The sequence below is a fragment of the Oncorhynchus gorbuscha genome, linkage group LG07 (assembly GCF_021184085.1).
Source record: "Oncorhynchus gorbuscha isolate QuinsamMale2020 ecotype Even-year linkage group LG07, OgorEven_v1.0, whole genome shotgun sequence".
NCBI classification, from domain to species: Eukaryota; Metazoa; Chordata; class Actinopteri; order Salmoniformes; family Salmonidae; genus Oncorhynchus; species Oncorhynchus gorbuscha.
The window spans coordinates 76,927,519-76,948,809 of NC_060179.1; the positions used below are offsets into that span (position 1 = coordinate 76,927,519).

General features: G+C 45.6%; 1 protein-coding gene across 1 annotated transcript in view; it reads left to right on the forward strand.

Moving 5' to 3' along the window:
* The first annotated feature begins 8,370 nt into the window (after positions 1-8,370).
* The window catches only part of LOC124040387 (CDP-diacylglycerol--glycerol-3-phosphate 3-phosphatidyltransferase, mitochondrial-like), a 36,381-nt gene continuing 23,460 nt past the window's right edge, over positions 8,371-21,291 (forward strand). The window contains exons 1-5 of the mRNA XM_046357532.1: positions 8,371-8,520; positions 18,039-18,249; positions 18,424-18,598; positions 18,696-18,885; positions 19,010-19,188. Of these exons, the coding sequence (XP_046213488.1) occupies positions 8,405-8,520; positions 18,039-18,249; positions 18,424-18,598; positions 18,696-18,885; positions 19,010-19,188 (871 nt within the window). The 5' untranslated portion in view covers positions 8,371-8,404. The remainder of the gene's footprint in view (positions 8,521-18,038; positions 18,250-18,423; positions 18,599-18,695; positions 18,886-19,009; positions 19,189-21,291) is intronic.

The following is a 21,291-nucleotide window of genomic DNA, read 5'->3' on the forward strand; positions in this document are numbered from 1 at the left end:
CTGGGTAGCTTGCAGCTGTGCTTCCCTTTGTAGCCTGTAATAGTTTGCAAGCCCTGCCACATAAGATGAGTGTCGGAGCCGGTGTAGTATGATTCAATCTTAGCCCTGTATTGATGCTTTGCCTGTTTGATGGTTCGTTGCAGGGCATAGCAGGATTTCTTGTAAGCTTCCAGGTTAGAGTCCCGCACCTTGAAAGCGGCAGCTCTCTCTTTAGCTCAGTGCGAATGTTGCCAGTAATCCATGACTTCTGGTTGGGGTATCTACGTACAGTCACTGCGGGAACAACATCCTCGATGCACTTATTGATAAAGCCAGTGACTGATGTGGTGTATTCCTCAATGCCATTGGAAGAATCCCGGAACATGTTCCAGTCTGTGATAGCAAAACAGTCCTGTAGCTTATCATCTGCTTCATCTGACCACTTTTTTATTGACCGAGTCACTGGTGCTTCCTGCTTTAATTTTTGCTTGTAAGCAGAAATCAGGAGGATAGAGTTGTGATCGGATTTACCAAATGGAGGGTTAGGGAGAGCTTTGTGTGTGGAGTACAGGTGATCTATAATTGTTTTCCCTCTGGTTGCACATTTAACATGTTGATAGACATTTGGTAGAACTGATTTAAGTTTCCCTGCATTAAAGTCTCTGGCCACTAGGAGCGCCACCTCTGGGTGAGTGGTTTCCTTTTTTCCTTATACAGCTGACTGAGTGCGGTCTTAGTGCCAGCATCTGTCTGTGATGGTAAATAAACAGCCACGAAAAGTATAGTTACACTCTCTAGGCAAGTAGTGTGGCCTGCAATTTATCATAATATACTCTACTTCAGGTGAGCAAAATCTAGAGACTTCCTTTCGTGCACCAGCTGTTGTTTACAAATATTCACAGACCTCCCCCTCTTTTCTTACCGGAGTGTGCTGTTCTATCTTGCCGGTGCAGCTTGTATCTCGCTAACTGAATATCCATGTTGTCATTCAGCCATGATTCTGTGAAACATAGGATATTACAGTTTTTGATGTCCCATTGGTAGGATATTCGTGATCGTACCTCATCTAATTTATTGTCCAATGATTGCACATTGGCGAGTAATATTAACAGTAACGGCAGCTTTCCCACTCGCCTTCTGCGTGTCCTCACGAGGCATCCCGCTCTGTGTCCTCTGTACCTGCGTTTCTTCCTCTTGCAAATAACGGGGATGTTGGCCCTGTCGGGTGTTTGGAGAACGTCCTGTGCGTCTTGCTTACTGAAGCAAAAATCTTCATCTAATCCGAGGTGAATGATCGGTGTCCTGATATCCAGAAGCTCTTTGTCTAATCCGAGGTGAGTGATCACTGTCCTGATACCCAGAAGCTCTTTGTCTAATCCGAGGTGAGTGATCCGTGTCCTGATGTCCAGAAGATCTTTTTTTGCCGTAAGATACGGTTGCAGAAACATTATGTACAAAATAAGTTACAAATAATGCAAAAAAACCCACATAATAGCACAATTGGTAAAACTGCTGCCATTTCTTCCTGCGCCATTTTATACATCCAACCGGCCTCAAATGCAGACCACGTGTAACCATGCCAACCCAGGACCTCCATATCCAGTTTCTTTACCAGCCCAGGACCTCCATATCCGGTTTCTTTACCAGCCCAGGACCTCCATATCCTGTTTCTTTACCAGCCCAGGACCTCCATATCCTGTTTCTTTACCAGCCCAGGACCTCCATATCCTGTTTCTTTACCAGCCCAGGACCTCCATATCCTGTTTCTTTACCAGCCCAGGACCTCCATATCCTGTTTCTTTACCAGCCCAGGACCTCCATATCCTGTTTCTTTACCAGCCCAGGACCTCCATATCCTGTTTCTTTACCAGCCCAGGACCTCCATATCCTGTTTCTTTACCAGCCCAGGACCTCCATATCCTGTTTCTTTACCAGCCCAGGACCTCCATATCCTGTTTCTTTACCAGCCCAGGACCTCCATATCCTGTTTCTTTACCAGCCCAGGACCTCCATATCCTGTTTCTTTACCAGCCCAGGACCTCCATATCCTGTTTCTTTACCAGCCCAGGACCTCCATATCCTGTTTCTTTACCAGCCCAGGACCTCCATATCCGGTTTCTTTACCAGCCCAGGACCTCCATATCCGGTTTCTTTACCAGCCCAGGACCTCCATATCCTGTTTCTTTACCAGCCCAGGACCTCCATATCCTGTTTCTTTACCAGCCCTGGACCTCCATATCCTGTTTCTTTACCAGCCCTGGACCTCCATATCCTGTTTCTTTACCAGCCCAGGACCTCCATATCCTGTTTCTTTACCAGCCCAGGACCTCCATATCCTGTTTCTTTACCAGCCCAGGACCTCCATATCCTGTTTCTTTACCAGCCCAGGACCTCCATATCCGGTTTCTTTACCAGCCCAGGACCTCCATATCCTGTTTCTTTACCAGCCCAGGACCTCCATATCCTGTTTCTTTACCAGCCCAGGACCTCCATATCCTGTTTCTTTACCAGCCCTGGACCTCCATATCCTGTTTCTTTACCAGCCCAGGACCTCCATATCCTGTTTCTTTACCAGCCCAGGACCTCCATATCCTGTTTCTTTACCAGCCCTGGACCTCCATATCCTGTTTCTTTACCAGCCCAGGACCTCCATATCCTGTTTCTTTACCAGCCCAGGACCTCCATATCCTGTTTCTTTACCAGCCCAGGACCTCCATATCCTGTTTCTTTACCAGCCCAGGACCTCCATATCCTGTTTCTTTACCAGCCCAGGACCTCCATATCCTGTTTCTTTACCAGCCCAGGACCTCCATATCCTGTTTCTTTACCAGCCCAGGACCTCCATATCCTGTTTCTTTACCAGCCCAGGACCTCCATATCCTGTTTCTTTACCAGCCCAGGACCTCCATATCCTGTTTCTTTACCAGCCCAGGACCTCCATATCCTGTTTCTTTACCTGCGGGATCGTCTGAGTCCAGCCACCCGGACAGCTAATGAAACTGTGGGTTTGCAACCGTAGACTGGTGGCGTTGGGGTTATGGTATGGGCCGGAATAAGCTACAGACAACGAACTCAATTGCATTTTATTGATGGCAATTTGAATGCACAGAGATACCACAAGGAGATCCTGTGGCCCATTGTCATGTCATTCATCGGCCGCAATCAACCCATGTCTCAGCATGATACTGCACGGCCCCATGTCACAAGGATCTGTACACATTTCCTGGAAGCTGAAAATATCCCAGTTCTCCATGACCTGCATACTCAGCAGAAATATCACCCATTGAGCATGTTTGGGATGCTTTGGATCAATGTGTACGACAACGTGTTCCAGTTCCCGCCAGTATCCAGCAACTTCGCACAGCCATTGAAGAAGAGTGGGACAACATTCCACAGGCCACAATCAACAGCCTGATCAACTCTATGCGAAGAAGATGTGTCACACCAGATACTGACTGGTTTTCTGATCCAAGGTATTTGTGACCAAGAGATGCTTATCTGTATTTGCAGTCATGTGAAATCCATAGATTAGGGCCCAATTAATTTATTTCAATTGACTTATATGAACTGTAACTCAATAAAATCATATAAATTGTTGCATGTTGCATTTATATTTTTGTTCCGTCTATATACACATAGAAATGTCAGTGGCCGTCGGTGCCGTTTATGATTAACGAGGATGCTTTTTTAAACTATTATGAGCATGGCCTTATTTTCTATGTCAGCATATTGGATGACTGTCATTCATATTCCATTCACCCAGCTCAATGTAACACGGATAGGTTTAGACTACTGAATGACACTCAGATGTTCCCTATACCCATTGTGATGTCACTACAACCTGGCCTATGAAGGAAAGTTTGCAACGTACACTACTGTTCAAAAGTTTGGTGTCACTTAGAAATGTCCTTGTTTTTGAAAGAAAAGCACATTTTTTTTGTCAATTAAAATAACATCAAATTGATCAGAAATACAGCGTAGACATTGCTATTGTTGTAAATGACTATTGTAGCTGGAAACCGCTGATTTTTCAAATGGAATATCTACATAGGCGTGCAGAGGCCCAGTATCAGCAACCATTACTCATGTGTTCCAATGGCACGCTGTGTTAGCTAATCCAAGTTTATCATTTTAAAAGGCTAATTGATCATTAGAAAACCTTTTTGAAATTATGTTAACACAGCTGAAAACTGTTGTACTGATTAAAGAAGCAATAAAACTGGCCTTTAGACTAGTTGAGTATCTGGAGCATCAGCATTTGTGGGTTCGATTACAGGCTCAAAATGGACAGAAACAAAGACCATTCTTCTTAAACTCATCAGTCTATTCTTGTTCTGAGAAATGAAGGCTATTCCAAGCGAGAAATTGCCAAGAAACTGAAGATCTCGTACAATGCTGTGTACTACTCCCTTCACAGAACAGTGCAAACTGGCTCAAACCAGAATAGAAAGAGGAGTGGGAGGCCCCGGTGCACAACTGAGCAAGAGGACAAGTACATTAGAGTGTCTAGTTTGAGAAACAGATGCCTCACAAGTCCTCAACTGCCAGCTTCATTAAATAGTACCCACAAAACACCAGTCTCAACATCAACAGTGAAGAAGCAATTCCGGGGTGCTGGCCTTCTATGTGCACAGGTTGAGAGAATTTTGAGTAATCAAGGTGACAGCCAGTGACACATTTAATACCGCCTTGTATACTCTTGCCTGCATCTAGCTGATCTAGGGCGTAATCATTAGTCTAACAGTTACAAATGTGAGTTTCCATTTGATAAATTCAGGTATGTTTATCCCGTTCCGTTTGCTTCCATTTAAGAAATGTTTTTCAACAGAATCGGCGGAATTAATACATCCACGATCACACGCAAACACAGTTCACATTCACAATACCCATGTAAAAACAACATGATCACTTTGCTCCTTGTAGACAGTATGGTGGAATGGAATGCTCGAAGCATGTTGGCTAATGGGCAGGAGTTCAAGCAGTTCATTGTGGCGATTCCAGCTAAGCATGATGTGATTTGTGTGCAAGAAACATGGCTTATTATACAGGGATGTGTATTGATTCGTAGGGACAGAGATGGCATCCGCCAGGCTCATGTTCAGTTTCAGGGAGGAGGAGGAGGAGGCAGCAGTCTGAATGAGGACCCAAAACACGAAAACAGAGTTTTTTCCAGTAAGATACTTAACAAACAAAAGGCATAATACTACTCGGACGAGTGGGGGGGGGGGGGGGGGGCACTTCCCTACAGGATGCTAGGCAAAGGTATTGAACAGGAATATATGGTGGTGGAGGTGTGACTGAGAGGAGGGGTGATAGTGGAACTACTATAATCCGTGTCAGATATTGGACCTGGAAATGCTGGAGAGGGTGGAGGGCCGGATAGAAGTAAAGTAATGTGGTGTGGTGATTTTAATGCCCACAACACGCTCTGGGGGAAGGTGGAACGGATGGATGGAAATGGCCAAGTGATGGAAAGTATGTATGATAGAAATGAAAGATCTTGGGCGCCTGAATGATGGCCGAGGGACCAGGATTGATGTAGCCACAGGGAAAGGCTCTACCTTGGCCCTCACTCTGGTATCTAGTGTGATGGCAGGAAACTGTGAGTGGGAGTTATGGGAGGAGTCAACAGTAGGGAGTGATCATTACCCCATAGTATGAACAGTAGGCGGGAGGGAGGTGGAGGTGTCAGTGGATGGAGTAGGCAGGTGGATGTTTGGAAGCACCAATCAAACGACAGAACTCCTCCAAAACTGTGACGTGAATTGCGGACCTCTGTCTGAAACGGCCTTCTAACGGGAGGCCATGAATTCTGAACACTCGATGATGATTTGTGCCGTCTCCTTAGCGGAAGGAAGTTTAGCGAGGGGAATGAAATGTGCCGCCTTAGAGAACCTATCGACAAGAATCACAGTCTTCCCCGCAGACAAAGGCAGACCGGTAATGAAGTCTAGGGCGATGTGAGACCATGGTCGAGAAGGAATGGGAGCGGTCTGGGAGACCGGCAGGAGGAGAGTTACCCGACTTAGTCTGCGCGCAGTCCGAACAAGCAGCCACGAACGCGCGTGTCACGCTCCTGAGTCGGCCACCAAAAACGCTGGCGAATAGACGCAAGAGACCTGGATGACCAGCTAACTTGGCAGAGTGAGCCCACTGAAGAACAGCCAGGCAGTGGAAACAGGAACTAGGACAAGCGCGCGCGACGCAGTGTGCGTGAGCTGCTTAACCTGTCTTTCAGATTAACCCGACAACACCCCAACTCGCAAAGTGGGATCGTTTTCAGGAGCTGAGTGAGCAGGTGATGGCTCGGGTGAATATGAGAGGGGATGTGGATTGTATGAATAACTGGGTGAGAACAGCTTTAGTGGGGGCAGCTACTGAGGCTATACCTAAGAGTTCAGGGAGGAGGAGGAGGAGGAGGAAAGCAGTCCCACGGTGGACGGAGGAGTGTGGGGAAATGGTGCGGAGTAAGAACAAGGCATTTAAAGTACTAAAAAGGACGCATAACGTCCAACATCTCATTCAGTTTAAGCAGGCCCTGGTGAGGATAACTATCCGTCAGGCAAAGAGGGCATGTTGGCGTTGGTTCTGTGACACTATTTGGAAGGGCGACACCTGTGGGAGAATTGTGGGGAATAATTAAGAGGATGAGTGGGGTCAGAAGGGAGTGTGATTATCCAGTGTTGACGAGTGGGGAGGATGTGGCACTAACAGATGAGGAGAAGGCAGAGATGATTGCCAAAGTGCATAGCTTGGCAAATTTGTCAGAGGAGGGGTAAAGGGAGAGAGAGGGAATGAGAGAGGAGCATCCTGGAGTGCTGGATAGGAGAGAGGATGTAAATGATGAGTTGAATTTACCATATACTATGGCAGAGATGAAAAGGGCAATAGGTAAGGCTGAGTTAACTTCACCTGGGACAGATGAGGTGTGCTATGTTATGTTGGCCCATCTTAGTGATGAGGAACTGGATAAGGTATTGGTGTTGTACAACAGAGTGTATGAGGAGTGAAAACTACCAGGCATCTGGAAGGAGGCAGTAGTTGTACCAATTCGGAAGCCAGGGAAGGATCCAACGAGGCCAACAAGTAGGGTCAATAGCTTTAACATCACATGTATGTAAGATTATGGAACGGGAGGGGAACTATGGACCCAGTGCTCTGCTTAGAAGCAGAGGTCAGGAAGGCTCAGGTGAACATGGAGATTGTTGTAGCTGTCTTTCTTGATGTGGAGAAGGCGTATGATATGATGTGGAAGGAGGGGTTGTTAATTAAGCTTGATATTATGGGGGTAGGAGGAAGAATGTACAACTGGATAAAGGATTTCCTGTTTGGAGTTCTATCCAGGTGAGTGTGGGGAAGTCTCTCAGGCAGCTACCTGGTGGATAACGGTACACCGCAGGGGTACGTTTACGCTCAGGTACAGACGGATTTTGGGAGGTCGTTAATTGCAGATGATGGGGCCTTATGGAAGTGGGGAAGAAATGTGCCATACATAGTCAGGAAGTTACAGGAAGCAATTGATGAGGTAGAGCAGTGGGGATTTAGGTTCTCTGTTCTCAGAAAACTCAGACAGTGTTCTTTACCAGGAGGAAGGTGTGAGATGAGGTACGCTTGAGGTTATATGGGAGAAACTTGGGGGCATTCAGATTCCTTGGGGTATACTTTGACACTAGGCTGACCTGAGCAGAACACATTGAGAGAGTGGTGGGAACGTGTAAGAAGGTGCTATATGTGATGTGCTGTCTGGCAGGGAAGGAGTGGAGGGATGGGCGTTCCTCATTGAGGACCATGTATGTTGCATTGATCCAATCTGTAATAGACTATGGCAGTATAGCGTATGGTTCGGCAGCTCAGACCTCATTGGAAAGGCTAGATCTCAGTTGATGTACTGGCTAAACAAGCACTTAGAAGTGGGGATGTTGAGGTTGTAGTTTAAATGAACAAGGCAGATGCAAAAAGCCTAATATGGACAGCGATGGTGCAGAGATGGCGGGAGCAGGGGAATAGAGAAACTAAGGGAAGGCATTTATTTCTAGTACAGAGGAAAGTTGGGGAGAGGACGGCAGGCAGTTGAATAAGTCCTTAAATGTGATAGGAAAGCATCCAACGTGGAAAGTGTGATTATTGCCAGGAAACAGAGACCGTGGAGCATATATCGCTACAGTATCAGAGGGAAAGAGAGAGGCTGAGATCTAATATGAGGGAGAAGGGGATACAATAGATTAGTTTAAAGATTATATTGAGTAGAACGTCCTTAGATATAGTCTCAAATATTTATATTTTTTTAAGAGCAACTTGGCTGGCAGATAGTGTTTAGTTTCTCCGTGTCTCTGGCCCACACTCCAGTACAGTAGGTGGCGGTAATGCACCATAACGTTGGATGCCAACCGCTGATAAACCCCACCGAAGAAGAACGGCTGTAAAGATGGCGGCTCCCATAACGTGGAGGAGGCTGCGATACTGTGTGTACATGCCGGCCCTGGCTGGGGTTTTCACCCGAATATCAGACCGATTCTTCCGTACACGCGATCGGAGAAGAGGGTAAGATACGACTGTTGTGGAACTTAAGTGGAGAAGAAAAAGAGAGACAACACTGTTTTTCTTTGTCAGACGTAATGACAGCGCTCACATGACAACCTCTAGCTGGGTATGTCAACTCCACGATGAGAACAACTCGGCTAGCCAACCACTTGTCGTGGCAGAGATGTATGCGTGCAGCCAGTCTTTACTTGCACAATGTTTCCGTGTTCTTTCATAATGTAGGGGAAAAAAGCTATGTTGTCATTGTTCTAGCATGCGTCAAATAATATTGCCACATGTTTTCTGTTGTAATCTGATTGTTGCATGCGAAAAGTTTCATAATGTAATTTGATAATAGTATGGTCATAGCGAAGGTTACATAATAAACATAAGCGTGCAGCCAGCACATGTAAGCGTTGCAAAACATTATCTCCCCTTGAATTTTCTTCCGGTTGCTTAGGCGTACTTTTATTTGTGAATTTAAATTTCCACCTCATGTGTTGTCAAGTCTCTGTGTAGGGTAACGTTAACAGTAACTCAGAAATTCTCAGAATGAGGAAATCTCGGGTCTTTTTGTGGTTTCCTGAAAACCTGAAGTTGCAACAACCGCCAGATATCTGTCTGCCAGTCAGTCTGTCCACACCTGCATATCGTCACGTGCCTCAGTTTCACATCTTTATTATCTACCATAGAGCGACACGCACACTGAGCTCTGAGTTATTGCGACACACACACACACACACACACGCTCTGAGTCTGTCTCTGGTCTAGGCTTAACTGGGAGTGCCAAGGTCGGTTCTGGAGGTAGCTTTGGGACACAACGTAGTCTGTGTTTTGGTTGAACTCTCTGAGTTCTGCACCATTCTGGTGGTCCAACCAATACACAGACTACTAGTGTGGTGGATGTCATCCACAAGGGGGAGATCAACCCTGGGCAGTCTACTCCTCATTCAGACTAGAGCTGTCTCCCAAATGGCCCCATATTCCCTATATACTGTATGACATTTGACCAGGGCAAGTATTTCACTGAGGGGGGAATATGGGGCCTTTTGGGACACAACTTTGAGATTTATCCTCAACCCCATAACCTAAGTAGACTAGCTAGGCGATGGGACTAATGGCCGTAGAGACGGAACAGTTTTATCTCAAACATGATCTGTAGATGTAGCTAACTAGCCAGAGGCACTACATGACCAAAGATATGTGGACACCTGCTCATCCAACATCTCATTCCAAAATTATGGGCATTAATATGGAGTTGCCCCCCCTTTTGCTGCTGTAACAGCCTCTACTCTTCTGGGAAGGCTTTCCACTAGAGGTTGGAACATCGCTGCGGGGACTTGCTTCCATTCAGCCTCTAGCGCATTAGTGAGGTTGTGCACTTAGGTTGACCCTGGCTCACAGTCGGCGTTCCAATTCATCCCAAAGGTGTTCAATGGGGTTGAGGTCAGGGCTCTGTGTAGGCTAGTGTGCGGCTGCTTGGCCATGGAAACATTTCATGATGCTCCCGACGAACAGTTCTTAAGCTGACGTTGCTTCCAGAGGCAGTTTGAAACTCTGTAATGAGTGTTGCAACTGAGGACAGACAACTTTTTTTTTTTTTTTTACACTTCACAAAAACAACACTTACAGTTGACCGGGGCAGCTCTATCAGGGCAAAAATTTAACAAACTGACTTGTTGGAAAGGCGGCATCCTATGACTGTGCCATGTTTAAAGTCACTGAGCTCTTCAGTAAGGCCATTCTACTGCCAATGTTTGTCTATGGCGATTGCATGGCGGTGTGCTTGATTTCATACACCTGTCAGCAACGGGTGTGGCTGAAATGGTCGCATCCACTAATTTGAAGGGGTGTCCACATACTTTTGTGTATATAGTGTATGTCTTCCCTTCCATAAGCTTCTGGTTGATTTAGGCTTATCTGTGAATTCCTATTTGTGTTTCCATGTGTTGTCATGTCTCTGTGTGTAGAGTAAGACTAGCTCAGAAATTCTCAGCATGAGAATCTCTTTTTTTTTTTGTGGTTTCCTGAAAACCTGAAGTTGCAACAACTGCCGTCTGTCTGTCTGTCTGTCGTACAGTCTGTCCACACCTGCGTATAGTCGCATGCCTCAGTTTCACATCATCTTTAGTAGCTACCATAGAGCGACTGTGAGCTTACAACTTTGAGCTTTATCGTTATTCGAAAGCCCTGAGGAGGCCATCATCACCTACACTAGCTAGGCTATATAATGGTTGTAGACAGAATGGTCATGGCACATAGAAGCTTGGCTACACAGTGTCAGTGCTCCATTGACTTAGCCAAGAGATAGAGGAATGGGAAAGGCTACAGAGGGGAGGGAGACACTTGCATGTATTCAGGGTAATATTCATTAGGGCACACCGTAGCAAAACATTTTGAAGTTGAAATTGAGTTCAAGTAGTCCCTCCATGTTTCAATCTGGTTTCTTCCGTTTAATGCCTAATAGGAAATGAAAGACACGTCTGTCAATGGCCTCCTGAATGTGAGGTAGAAGAGGGGAGGATGGTGTTGCCGTAGACTTGGTTGTAATAAGAAACTGTGTAAATGATCTGAATTCACCCTCGAGGACTCATACAAATACACAGGGCAAACCATGTTCTCACAACTGAAATGGCTTGTCTTTACTACGCTGTCACCGGTACATATTGGATATGTGTCCGAATACCTAGACTTGCTTTCTAAATAGTAGGCATTTTCAGTATGTGAAAATATAACATTTTATAGAATTTGAAATGTCAAAAATCGAGTACTTTAAATGCAAATGTTATACAAATTTCGGCTTTTCATCTAGTATTTGTTTCTCACTTTTGAGGAAGATGATCATCTCTCCAGACTTGTGTGTTTGACAGCATAATGGTCGCATTCCCTTGCTCAGATGTTGCATGAATCAACCAATGGTTGAGTACCACATCGACTGACAAATTGCTATAACATATGCTGTGGATAGGATGCTAAAAATGCCTATCCAGGCGTTCTAAGATCGGGCATACGTCCGCAACGTCTGGGCAGAGGAATGTATCCAATGAGATAGGGGACACGCAGTTTCTTTATTAAACTAGGTAAGTCGGTTAAGAACAAACTGTTATTTACAATGACGGCCACACCCTGACCCAGACGACGCTGGGCCAATTGTGCACCACCCTATGGGACTCCCAATCATGTCCGGGTGTGATACTGGTAGCAGTAGTTCTGGCATGTGCGCTATGATGTGGCAAATGAGAGCAGATAGTCATTCCAGTTCAAGTGTTCAGCACTTTGATGGCTTGTAGATAGTTATCAGACTTCATGCTGTGACACGATCTGCCTGATGGTAAGTAAGTGAACAGGTGTGGCTGGGTGTGTGGGTTCCTTGATGCTACGGGCCTTCCTCACGCACCGTTTTGAGTAGATGTCCTAGATGGGTGGGAGCATGGTCCCAGTGACTTACTGGGCCGTCTTCACCTCTTACTGGAGGGCCTTGCTGTCCGGGACAGCGCAGTTCTGGTACCAGGTCCTGATGCAACCAGTCAGGATGCTCTTGATGCAGCGGTAGTATTTGGAGAGGACCCTGGATGGCATGCCATTCTTCAGCTGCATTAGGATGTAAAGACTAGGGTTCCACATTTTGGGGAATATTCAGAGGTGAAAACTTTGTGGGAATTAGCAGGAATATATGGGAATTAATGGAAATATTTTCAAATTAATATTAATACTATTTAAATGTAGATGTTTTTTGCATTGGATATATTTACCATATCATATGGAGACAGAAACATAAACCTTATCATAAACGGACAGGATTGCAAATGATTAAATCCTTCCAATAGAAATAAAAACAACTTTAGTTATGACTTGAACTTTAATTAAATTAGGTGACTCTTCACATGGGATGATTTCACTGGACAACAAAATAAATGGAATATTGAAAAATCCCCAATGATCCATCGCAAATCCCCAAAATGTTTAAAACATCTGTAAAATGATAACAAAAGCTTTCGTTTCTAGACTGTCTTCCTCTCAGGCTTCCATGTCTTCTCCCTGGACCTCCTCAATATCCACCTCTTGAAGCCTCATCTTCACTCACTTTCCAACCTGGTTGAGGATGGCTCGTTGTCAGGCTCAAAAAGTCTCATTTGCCCAGATGGCTACCAATTTTTCAACCCTTGTATTGATCAGCCTGTTGTGTGCTTTGGTGTATGTGTGTGTGTTCCCAAACAAGGACCAGTTGCGCTCTGAGGTGGCTGATGTTGGTTGGATTTGGAGGTTGATGGAGGCAAGAGGGGGGAAAGAGCCTCAGATCCACAAAGTCCCTTCCACCAGGTGGCTGATGAGATGTTGGCACGACTGCCATATTGCATCTCCATCCCAAAGCCCTTGCTTGGAAGTGTACTTCGCCAGACTGCCAAGAACCTTGTCCTGTCGAGACACAGTAGTGATGACACCATATGCCTTGTTGATCTCTGCACCAGACAGGATGCACTTGCCAGCATACTTTGGGTCCAACATGTACTATGCGGCGTGTATGGGCTTCAGGTAGAAATCTTCACGCTTATTGATGACTGTAGTTTCCTCTGCTTGGAGCAACAGTGAAGGGGGCAGGGCAGTACGGATTTCTTCTTACATCTGCAAGCTGAGTCTGAACATCAGACAGGATGGTATTGTCTCCCTCAATCTGTGCAATGGCTACTGCTATAGGCTTCAGGCTGCTTACCACGCTCTCCCAAAATACATCATCCAGAAGGATCCTCTTGATGGGGCTGTCTATATCGACTGACTGATGGCCATTTCTTGGCAAGACTCCCCTCCAGGAAACTGTCAAACATGAAAACACCACCCCAACGGGTGTGTGTGATGTGAGGGTAGGGCTCCTCCACTTTAGACCAAGCAGCCTTCATGTTCACAGCATTGTCTGATCAGTTCAAATACCTTTTGTGGTCCAACGTCATTGACTGCCTTCAGCTCATCTGTAATGTAGTGACTGACGTGTCTTGGGTGGGTGTATGCTGGGCAAAAAACATTCAGAATTCTCTTCCAATACACATTGCCTTTGAGCATCAGAGGTGAACCAGTTGCATACACTGCTCGAGCAAGACATTCGTCTGCATTTCTCTGACTACATTCCTCCATTGAGTCAAACTTCTGATTCCAGGAGGACCATGAGCTGTTGCTATCGATAAGGTGTCTGATTCATATTTTTCACCTCTAATAGAAGTAGAGGGACTTGTCAGGGGTTGCTTGTGAGCGCTGAGGGAACTTTATGCACTTGGCCAGTTTCTGCATCTTTGTTGCATTCTTCCCATATGATTTGGCACAGTATTTGCAAATGTACACAGTTTTTCCTTCTACATTAGCTGTAGTGAAATGTCTCCACACTTTAGATAAATGCCACAGGCACTTCCTGTAAAGACTAGGAAAAAAATTCCAATTCCATGTACAGATAAATAGTTAAGCAGTTATATTTAACTCCTTTGTAAGCTAAATGTTTTAAAATGAAACTTGTATGGAAACAGTTGACTTAACACTCCTCTGTTAGCAGGCTCAAGCAAGCTAAAAACCTAACTAGCAGAAATTGTGAACAAGTTAGAAATTATTTAAACACACTTTGCTGTCGGTTACTATTTACTAGTAAACAAAAAATCATGTATGCCATATAAAATATATTCACCCCACCCAGTTGTCATGATGTTAGGTTTATGACCCCCCCCCCCCCCCATAAATACCTTTCTCCCTTTTCTCTCCACTCTGCTGAATGGACTCTTGGAAAGCTTTCTCCCTTTTCTCTCCACTCTGCTGAATGGACTCTTGGAAAGCTTTCTCCCTTTTCTCTCCACTCTGCTGAATGGACTCTTGGAAAGCTTTCTCCCTTTTCTCTCCACTCTGCTGAATGGACTCGTGGAAAGCTTTCTCCCTTTTCTCTCCACTCTGCTGAATGGACTCTTGGAAAGCTTTCTCCCTTTTCTCTCCACTCTGCTGAATGGACTCTTGGAAAGCTTTCTCCCTTTTCTCTCCACTCTGCTGAATGGACTCTTGGAAAGCCCTTCGTACCACAGAAAAAGTATGGTATAATTAAAAGGTTGAGGAATGGAACAATAACCAGTTGAAAGTATCTGGTACTTAAAGAATATGATGTCAGATCAGATGTTGTCTGGGACATTATATCTGATGATAGGACGACATAATGTATCTTGGAAAGTCGACACATTCTAGTTATCAGATTCACACAGAATTGTTGTGCAATTTAAATGTTTAAATAGAAAACTGTGTGCTAAAATTACATTTAATCTTTTCATTCTAAATGAGAATTGTTTTCATAAGTAAACTATGTTCACTCAGCGGCCAAGTGAACAGACATTGGTTGGAGAGGGATGAAACACGTCCGTCTCTTCTCCAGTATAAAAGCCCCCATGACCCAATCAACGCCTGACTAAGCAAATCCCAGCGTGAGCAAGCCGTCATGTCGGCTTTGCCTACCAGGGACTTTTTTCTTTGTATCATTGTTCGTAACCAATTGTGTGTGCATGTCTTTCTGTGATTTCATTAGTTAGTAAATTCTTATACAAATTTGCTTATCGCGGATTCATAATTTAAGCTAGAGTTTGTGCAGATAACCAAGAATTTTACGACGTTCAGATGAGACTGATAGAAGGTAAAGAATAATTAATGACTGACTGCTATTGATATAAAATATCTTTAAGAGTGGATTTTGGAGACAGCTGCTCTATATAAAATAATGCTTCCGTGGGGCCCCAGGTTAATAAATTAATTGTTGTATGATTTAATTCAATCACGTAATCAATTTGATAAAATGGCCTGTCATCTCATTTAATCATACTAGAGATGACACAGTGTTATAATCAAAACTTACCATAAAGCATGTAGTCCTTGGCTCAGACAGTGTAGTGGTGTGGGCTCAATAGCATCTCATAAGTGTGCAAGATCTTGAGAATCAGCTGTACATGTGATGGAAGAGTGCAGAGGGTTGCAATTCCATTGAATTGGAGATAGTTTAACCAAAATATGCCACAAGGCCTTTTGTGTATCCCACTAAAAAAATGTTCCCTGTTTATAAGAACTTTTTTGGATTAATTTAAGCAAAATTCCCGGGCTTAACTTCCGATGGAAAACTTCCGGGAAATTTACCTGACAGTGTCTGACCATTTGCAACCCTAGTAGAGACACTGCTGTGACCTCTTGACAAGGGGTGGTGTTGGTCCATGTCAAGTCCTCAATGATGTGAACGCTGAGGAACTTAACTGATGACTCTACTGCAGTCCCGTTGATGTGGATCGGGGCATGTTCCCTTCTCTGCTTCCTGAATTCAACAATCAATTCCTTTTTGTTTTGCTGACGTTGAGTAAGAGGTTGTTGTTCTGGCACTGCAATGTCAGTTCACTTCCATCCCTACAGGCTGACTTGTTGTTGGTTATCAGTCTTACAAACGTAGTGTCATCAGCAAAGTTGACAATGGAGTTGGTGTCGTGCAAAGCCACTCGGTCGAACAGGGAGGACACACCCTTGTGGGTCCCAGTGTTAAGACTCAATGTGGAGGAGGTGGTGTTGCCAATCCTCACAGCCTGTGCTCTGCCCGTCAGGAAGATCAGGATCCAGTTGCAGAGGGTGGTGTCCAGACCCAGGGCTCTAAGCTTGGAGGGAACAATGGTGTTCAATGCTGATCTGAACTGTAGTCAACTAACAGAATTCCCACATAGGTGTTCAGATGTCTTACAGCCGTGTTAATAGCGATGAAATGGCGTCTTCCGTGGATCTGTTAGCGTGGGTCCAGGGTGCCTGGCATGCTGGCCTTGATGTGGGCCTTCACCAGCCTCGAAGCACTTCATGATGACCGGGGTGAGCGCGACAGGGTGATAGTCATTTGGGCATGTCACCTTGTTTTTCTTGTCCATTGGTACGATGGTCGTCTCCTTGAAGCAGGTGGCGACTACAGGTTGACAATGTCAGAGACGACGCCTGCCAGCTGGTCAGCACACACTGAGGACGCGGCCAGGGATGCCATCTGGGCCGGCGACTTTGAGTATTCACTCTTTGAGAGTTTTCCTCGCGTCAGCTTTGGTGAGCGAAAGCACCTGGTTGTCTGGAGCAGCGATTCTCTTCATGTATGGCTCTGTCTGTCTCAAAGCCCACGAAGCCTACCTCGTCTGGGAGGTAGGCTTCGTGGGCACCACACAGCTGGATTGGGCTTTGTAGTCTGAACGGTTGTAGTCCTTGCCACATGTGTCGTGAGTCTGAGTTGTCAGACATCAATTTGTCAATCTTTTTGCGTCCCTAATGGATTCAGAGCTGGTACCTGCTTGCCTTATACTCGTCGTGCGCCACAGAGTCATCGGGTTTTGTTGTGCTGACAATAAATGCTGCAGTATAGTCTCTCAGCATGGCTCGGATATCTACGTTCATCCAGGGGTTTTGGTACTTTTATTTGATTTAACTAGGAAAGTTAAGAACAAATTCTTATTTACAATGACTGCCTAGCAAAAGGCCTCCTGTGGGGAGGGGGTCTGGGATCAAAAATATAGGATAAAACACACATCGCAACGCACTACATAAAGAGACCTAAGACAACACGGCATGACAGCAACATGACGATAAATTGTTATTGTGGGTACATCAACACATTTCCTAATGAAGCCTGTAACTGATGTATATTCCTCAATGTTGATGGATGAGTCCTGGTGGGATGAATCTTTGAACATATTCCAATGAATATTCTCAAAATATTACTGCAGCATCTGCCTCTGTCCATCACTTTATTATTCTCTGTTTTGATGGCTCCTTGAGTTGCTGCTTGTAGGCTGTAGGAACAGAGATGTGATCTGATTGACTGAAGTGGGGGCGGGGGTTGGCTTTGTACGCGTCACAAATGTTTGTATACTGAACAAAAAATGTTGTCATTTCTCTAGTGTAAGCCGCCTCCAACATAGTGTTAGGGAATTTGGCAGTACGTCCAACTGCAGAGCACTTGGTTACCATGCCAGCCCAGGACATCCACATCTGGCTTCTTCCCCAGGGGATCGTCTGAGACAGCTGACGAAACTGGGTTTGCACAACCAAAGAATTCCTGCACCGACTGTTAGAAACCATCTCAGGGAAGCTCATCGGCTTGCTTGTCGTCCTCACCAGGGTCTTGAGCTGACTGCAGTTCAACGTTGTAACTGACTTCAGTGTGCAAATGTTCACCTATGGCCACTGGCACGCTATGGCCACTGCTCTTCACGGATTAATCCCAATTTCAACTGTACCGGGCAGATGGCAGACAATGTGTCTGGCGTTGTGTGGGCGAGCGGTTTGCTGATGTCAACGTAGTGGACAGAGTGCCCTATGGTGGGGTAATGTTATGGGCAGGCATAAGCTACGGACAATGAACAATTGCATTTTATCAATGCAATTTGAATGCACAGATGCAGTGACATGATCCTGAAGCCCGTTGTCATGCCATTTGTTCTTTATCTATAGGAGGCAATTACCACTCCAGCTGTAGGCTAATTTCCTCTCCCTTTCCCTCTTCCTCTCCATGCCCCCCCAAGGTCATCTTTGTTGCTCCTAGCCCCTCTCCTAGCAGAGGACGACTCCTCTCCCCTGCCTCTCTTCAGATCCCCCGGGTCGACTGGAGCTCAGGGCACCGATGGCCTCCATGCCCGCTTCCTTTGGATGGCAGAGCATGTGCCCGCCTTCAGGGTGGCTGGCACACACATCCACATCCTCACCTCCCCTGACCAGTTTTACCAGGCAATGAAGGTACGGTGTGTGTGTGTGTGTGTGTGAGAGGGTGTGGATCTTTCCCTAAGTCATGTGTTGTACTAAACATTCCCCCCCAAAATTATGACAATCACTTTTTTGGGGTAAAGCCTCCTTGTTTGTGTCCTGTAATACCTGATTTTAAACTGTAATGTCTTGTTTTTTTCTGTTCAGGCTCGAATAAAGACTGCTAAGAAGAGAGTGGTGATGGCCTCTCTGTATCTGGGTACAGGACCCCTGGAACAGGACCTGGTGGACTGTATGCAGGAAGCTCTGCAGCGTTCACAGGAGGTTGACAACTCCGACCTGCAGGTCTCCATTCTATTAGACTTCACACGCGGCTCACGAGGTAGGAGGGGTTCTGTGTATGTGAGAGGGAAAATGTTTTAACTCTTACCAATCTCAATGGGTGTCTGTGACCCCCTCCTCTGTCTCTGTGTGTCTAGGTCAGACTAACTCTAGGACCATGTTGCTGCCGTTGCTGCAGCAGTACAGCAGTCGGATGCGTGTGTCTCTGTACCATACCCCTGATCTGAGAGGGCTGCTCCGGCTCCTGGTCCCACAGCGCTTCAACGAGACCATTGGGGTACAGCACATAAAAGCCTACCTGTTTGACGATGACCTCATCATCAGCGGGTACACGCACACGAACGCGCACACGCACACACACCATTGTTGTAGTTGTTGGTGTTTTTCTCATAGTTGATGCTGCTTGGTATCCCTCTTTCAGCCTTTTTACCTGTCTCTCCTCCCTCCATAGGGCCAACCTGAGTGACTCGTACTTCACTAACAGACAGGACCGCTATGTGCTCCTGGAGAACTGTTGGGAGGTGGCGGACTTCTTCTCTGATCTGGTGGGTGCCGTGGGAGACGTGTCATTACAGCTACAGCCTGACAACTCTGTCAGCATGATGAAAAACATGGTGCACCCCTACAGAGGTATAAAACACGAAACACACCAATACAAACGGTGCATTCGGGAAGTATTCAGACCCCTTCACCTTTTCCATATTTTGTTACGTTACAGCCTTATTCTGAAATTGTTTTTTTGTTTTCTCTCAATTTACACACAATATCCCATAATGACAAATCAAAACAGTTTTTTAAAAGATTTTAGCAAATCTATTTACTACTCTGTTGAAGCAACTTTGGCAGTGATTACAGCCTGAGTCTTCTTGGGTATGACGCTACAAGCTTGGCACTCATGTATTTGGTGAGTTTCTCACATTCTTCTCTGCAGATCCTCTCAAGCTCCGTCAGGTTGTACGGGGAGCATCACTGCACAACTATTTTCAGGTCTCTCTAGAGATGTTCGATCGGCTTCAAATCCGAGCTCAGAGACTTGTTCCGAAGCCACTCCTGCATTGTCTTGGCTGTGTGCTAAGGTTGTTGTCCTGTTGGAAGGTGAACCTTCGCCCCAGTTTGAGGTCCTGAGCGCTCTGGAGCAGGTTTTCATTAAGGACCTCTCTGTGCTTTGCTCCATTCATCTTTCCCTCGATCCTGACTAGTCTTCCCGTCCCTGCCGCTGAAAAACCTCCCCACAGCATGATGCTGCCACCACCATGCTTCACCGTAGGGATGGTATTGGCCAGGTGATGAGTGGTGCCTTGTTTCCTCCAGACTTGGCATTCAGGCCAAGGTGTTCAGTCTTGGTTTAATCAGACCAGATCATCTTTTTTCTCATGGCCTGAGAGTCCATTAGGTGCCTTTTGGGGGGGCTGTCATGTGCCTTTTACTGAGGAGTGGCTTCCATCTGGCCACGCTACCATTAAAGGTCTAATTTGTGGAGTTCTGCAGAGATGGTTGTCCTTCTGGAAGGTTCTCCCATGTCCACAGGAACTCTAGAGCTCTGTCAGAGTGATCATTGGGTTCTTGCTCACCTCCCTGACCAAGGCCCTTCTCCCCCGATTGCTCAGTTTTGCCAGGTGGCCAGCTATAGGAAGAGTCTTGGTGGTTCCAAACTTCTTTGCTTTCAGAATGATGAAGACCACTGTGTTCTTGGACCTTCAATGCTGCAGAATGTTCTTGGTACCCTTCCCCAGATCTGTGCCTCGAAACAATCCTCTCTCTGAGCTCTACGAGCAGTTGCTTCGACCTCATTGCTTGGTTTTTACTTTGACATGCACTGTCAACTGTGGGACCTTATATAGACAGGTGTGTATGCCTTTCCAAATCATGTCCAATCAATTGAATTTTCCACAGGTGGACTCCAATTAAGTTGTAGAAACATCTCAAGGATGATCAATGGAAACAGGATGCACTTGAGCTCAATTTCGAGTTTCATAGCAAAGGGTCTGAATACTTATTTTTAATACACCTCCAAACATTTCTAAAAACCTGTTCACACTTCGTCATTATGGGGCATTGAGTAAATGGTTTTTATTTAATACATTTTAGAATAAGGCAAACGTAACAAAAGGTGAAGGGGTCTGAATACTTTCAGAATGTACTGTTCATAGCACATAAGTAACACACATCTACAGAGGTAACACACACACGGTCCCTAGGTGCTTAACGCTTTGCTCAGCTTGGCTGGCAAGTTGTAAATGTAGTGTAATGCGTTGTTCTTGGAAAGGTCCTTGGAATCGGATTAGTTGAAAGTGTAGCTTGTTCCAGCTCAGACACACAGTGAAATCAGAGAACTGGCGTGTGAATGAAAGAGCGAGAGAGTCAGGAGAGGTAGACGGACAGAAAGAAATAGTGTGTGAGTGTGTAACCAGAGAACATTCAGTCAGGATGTTGGGTCTGGTGCTAAATGACATCATGTCTGCAGAACCGGACCACAGTTGTCACAGAGACCAGAAATAGAACAGTGAAGTCACGGAGTTGCTGGTAAACACAGAGGGAAGATGCGTGCGCACACACACTCTAATCATTAGTGAATGAAGTTCTCCTGCTGGAAGAGGGCAAACTTTACAGGAAATGCACATCTTTAGGATGAACTCATGCTGAGGCTTGCAGGTATCTCTCTCTCTGTCTCTCTCTCTCTCGGCCGTGTTTGGCGCCAGCCGGCAGGCGTAGTCCAGATATTGACCCATAGCC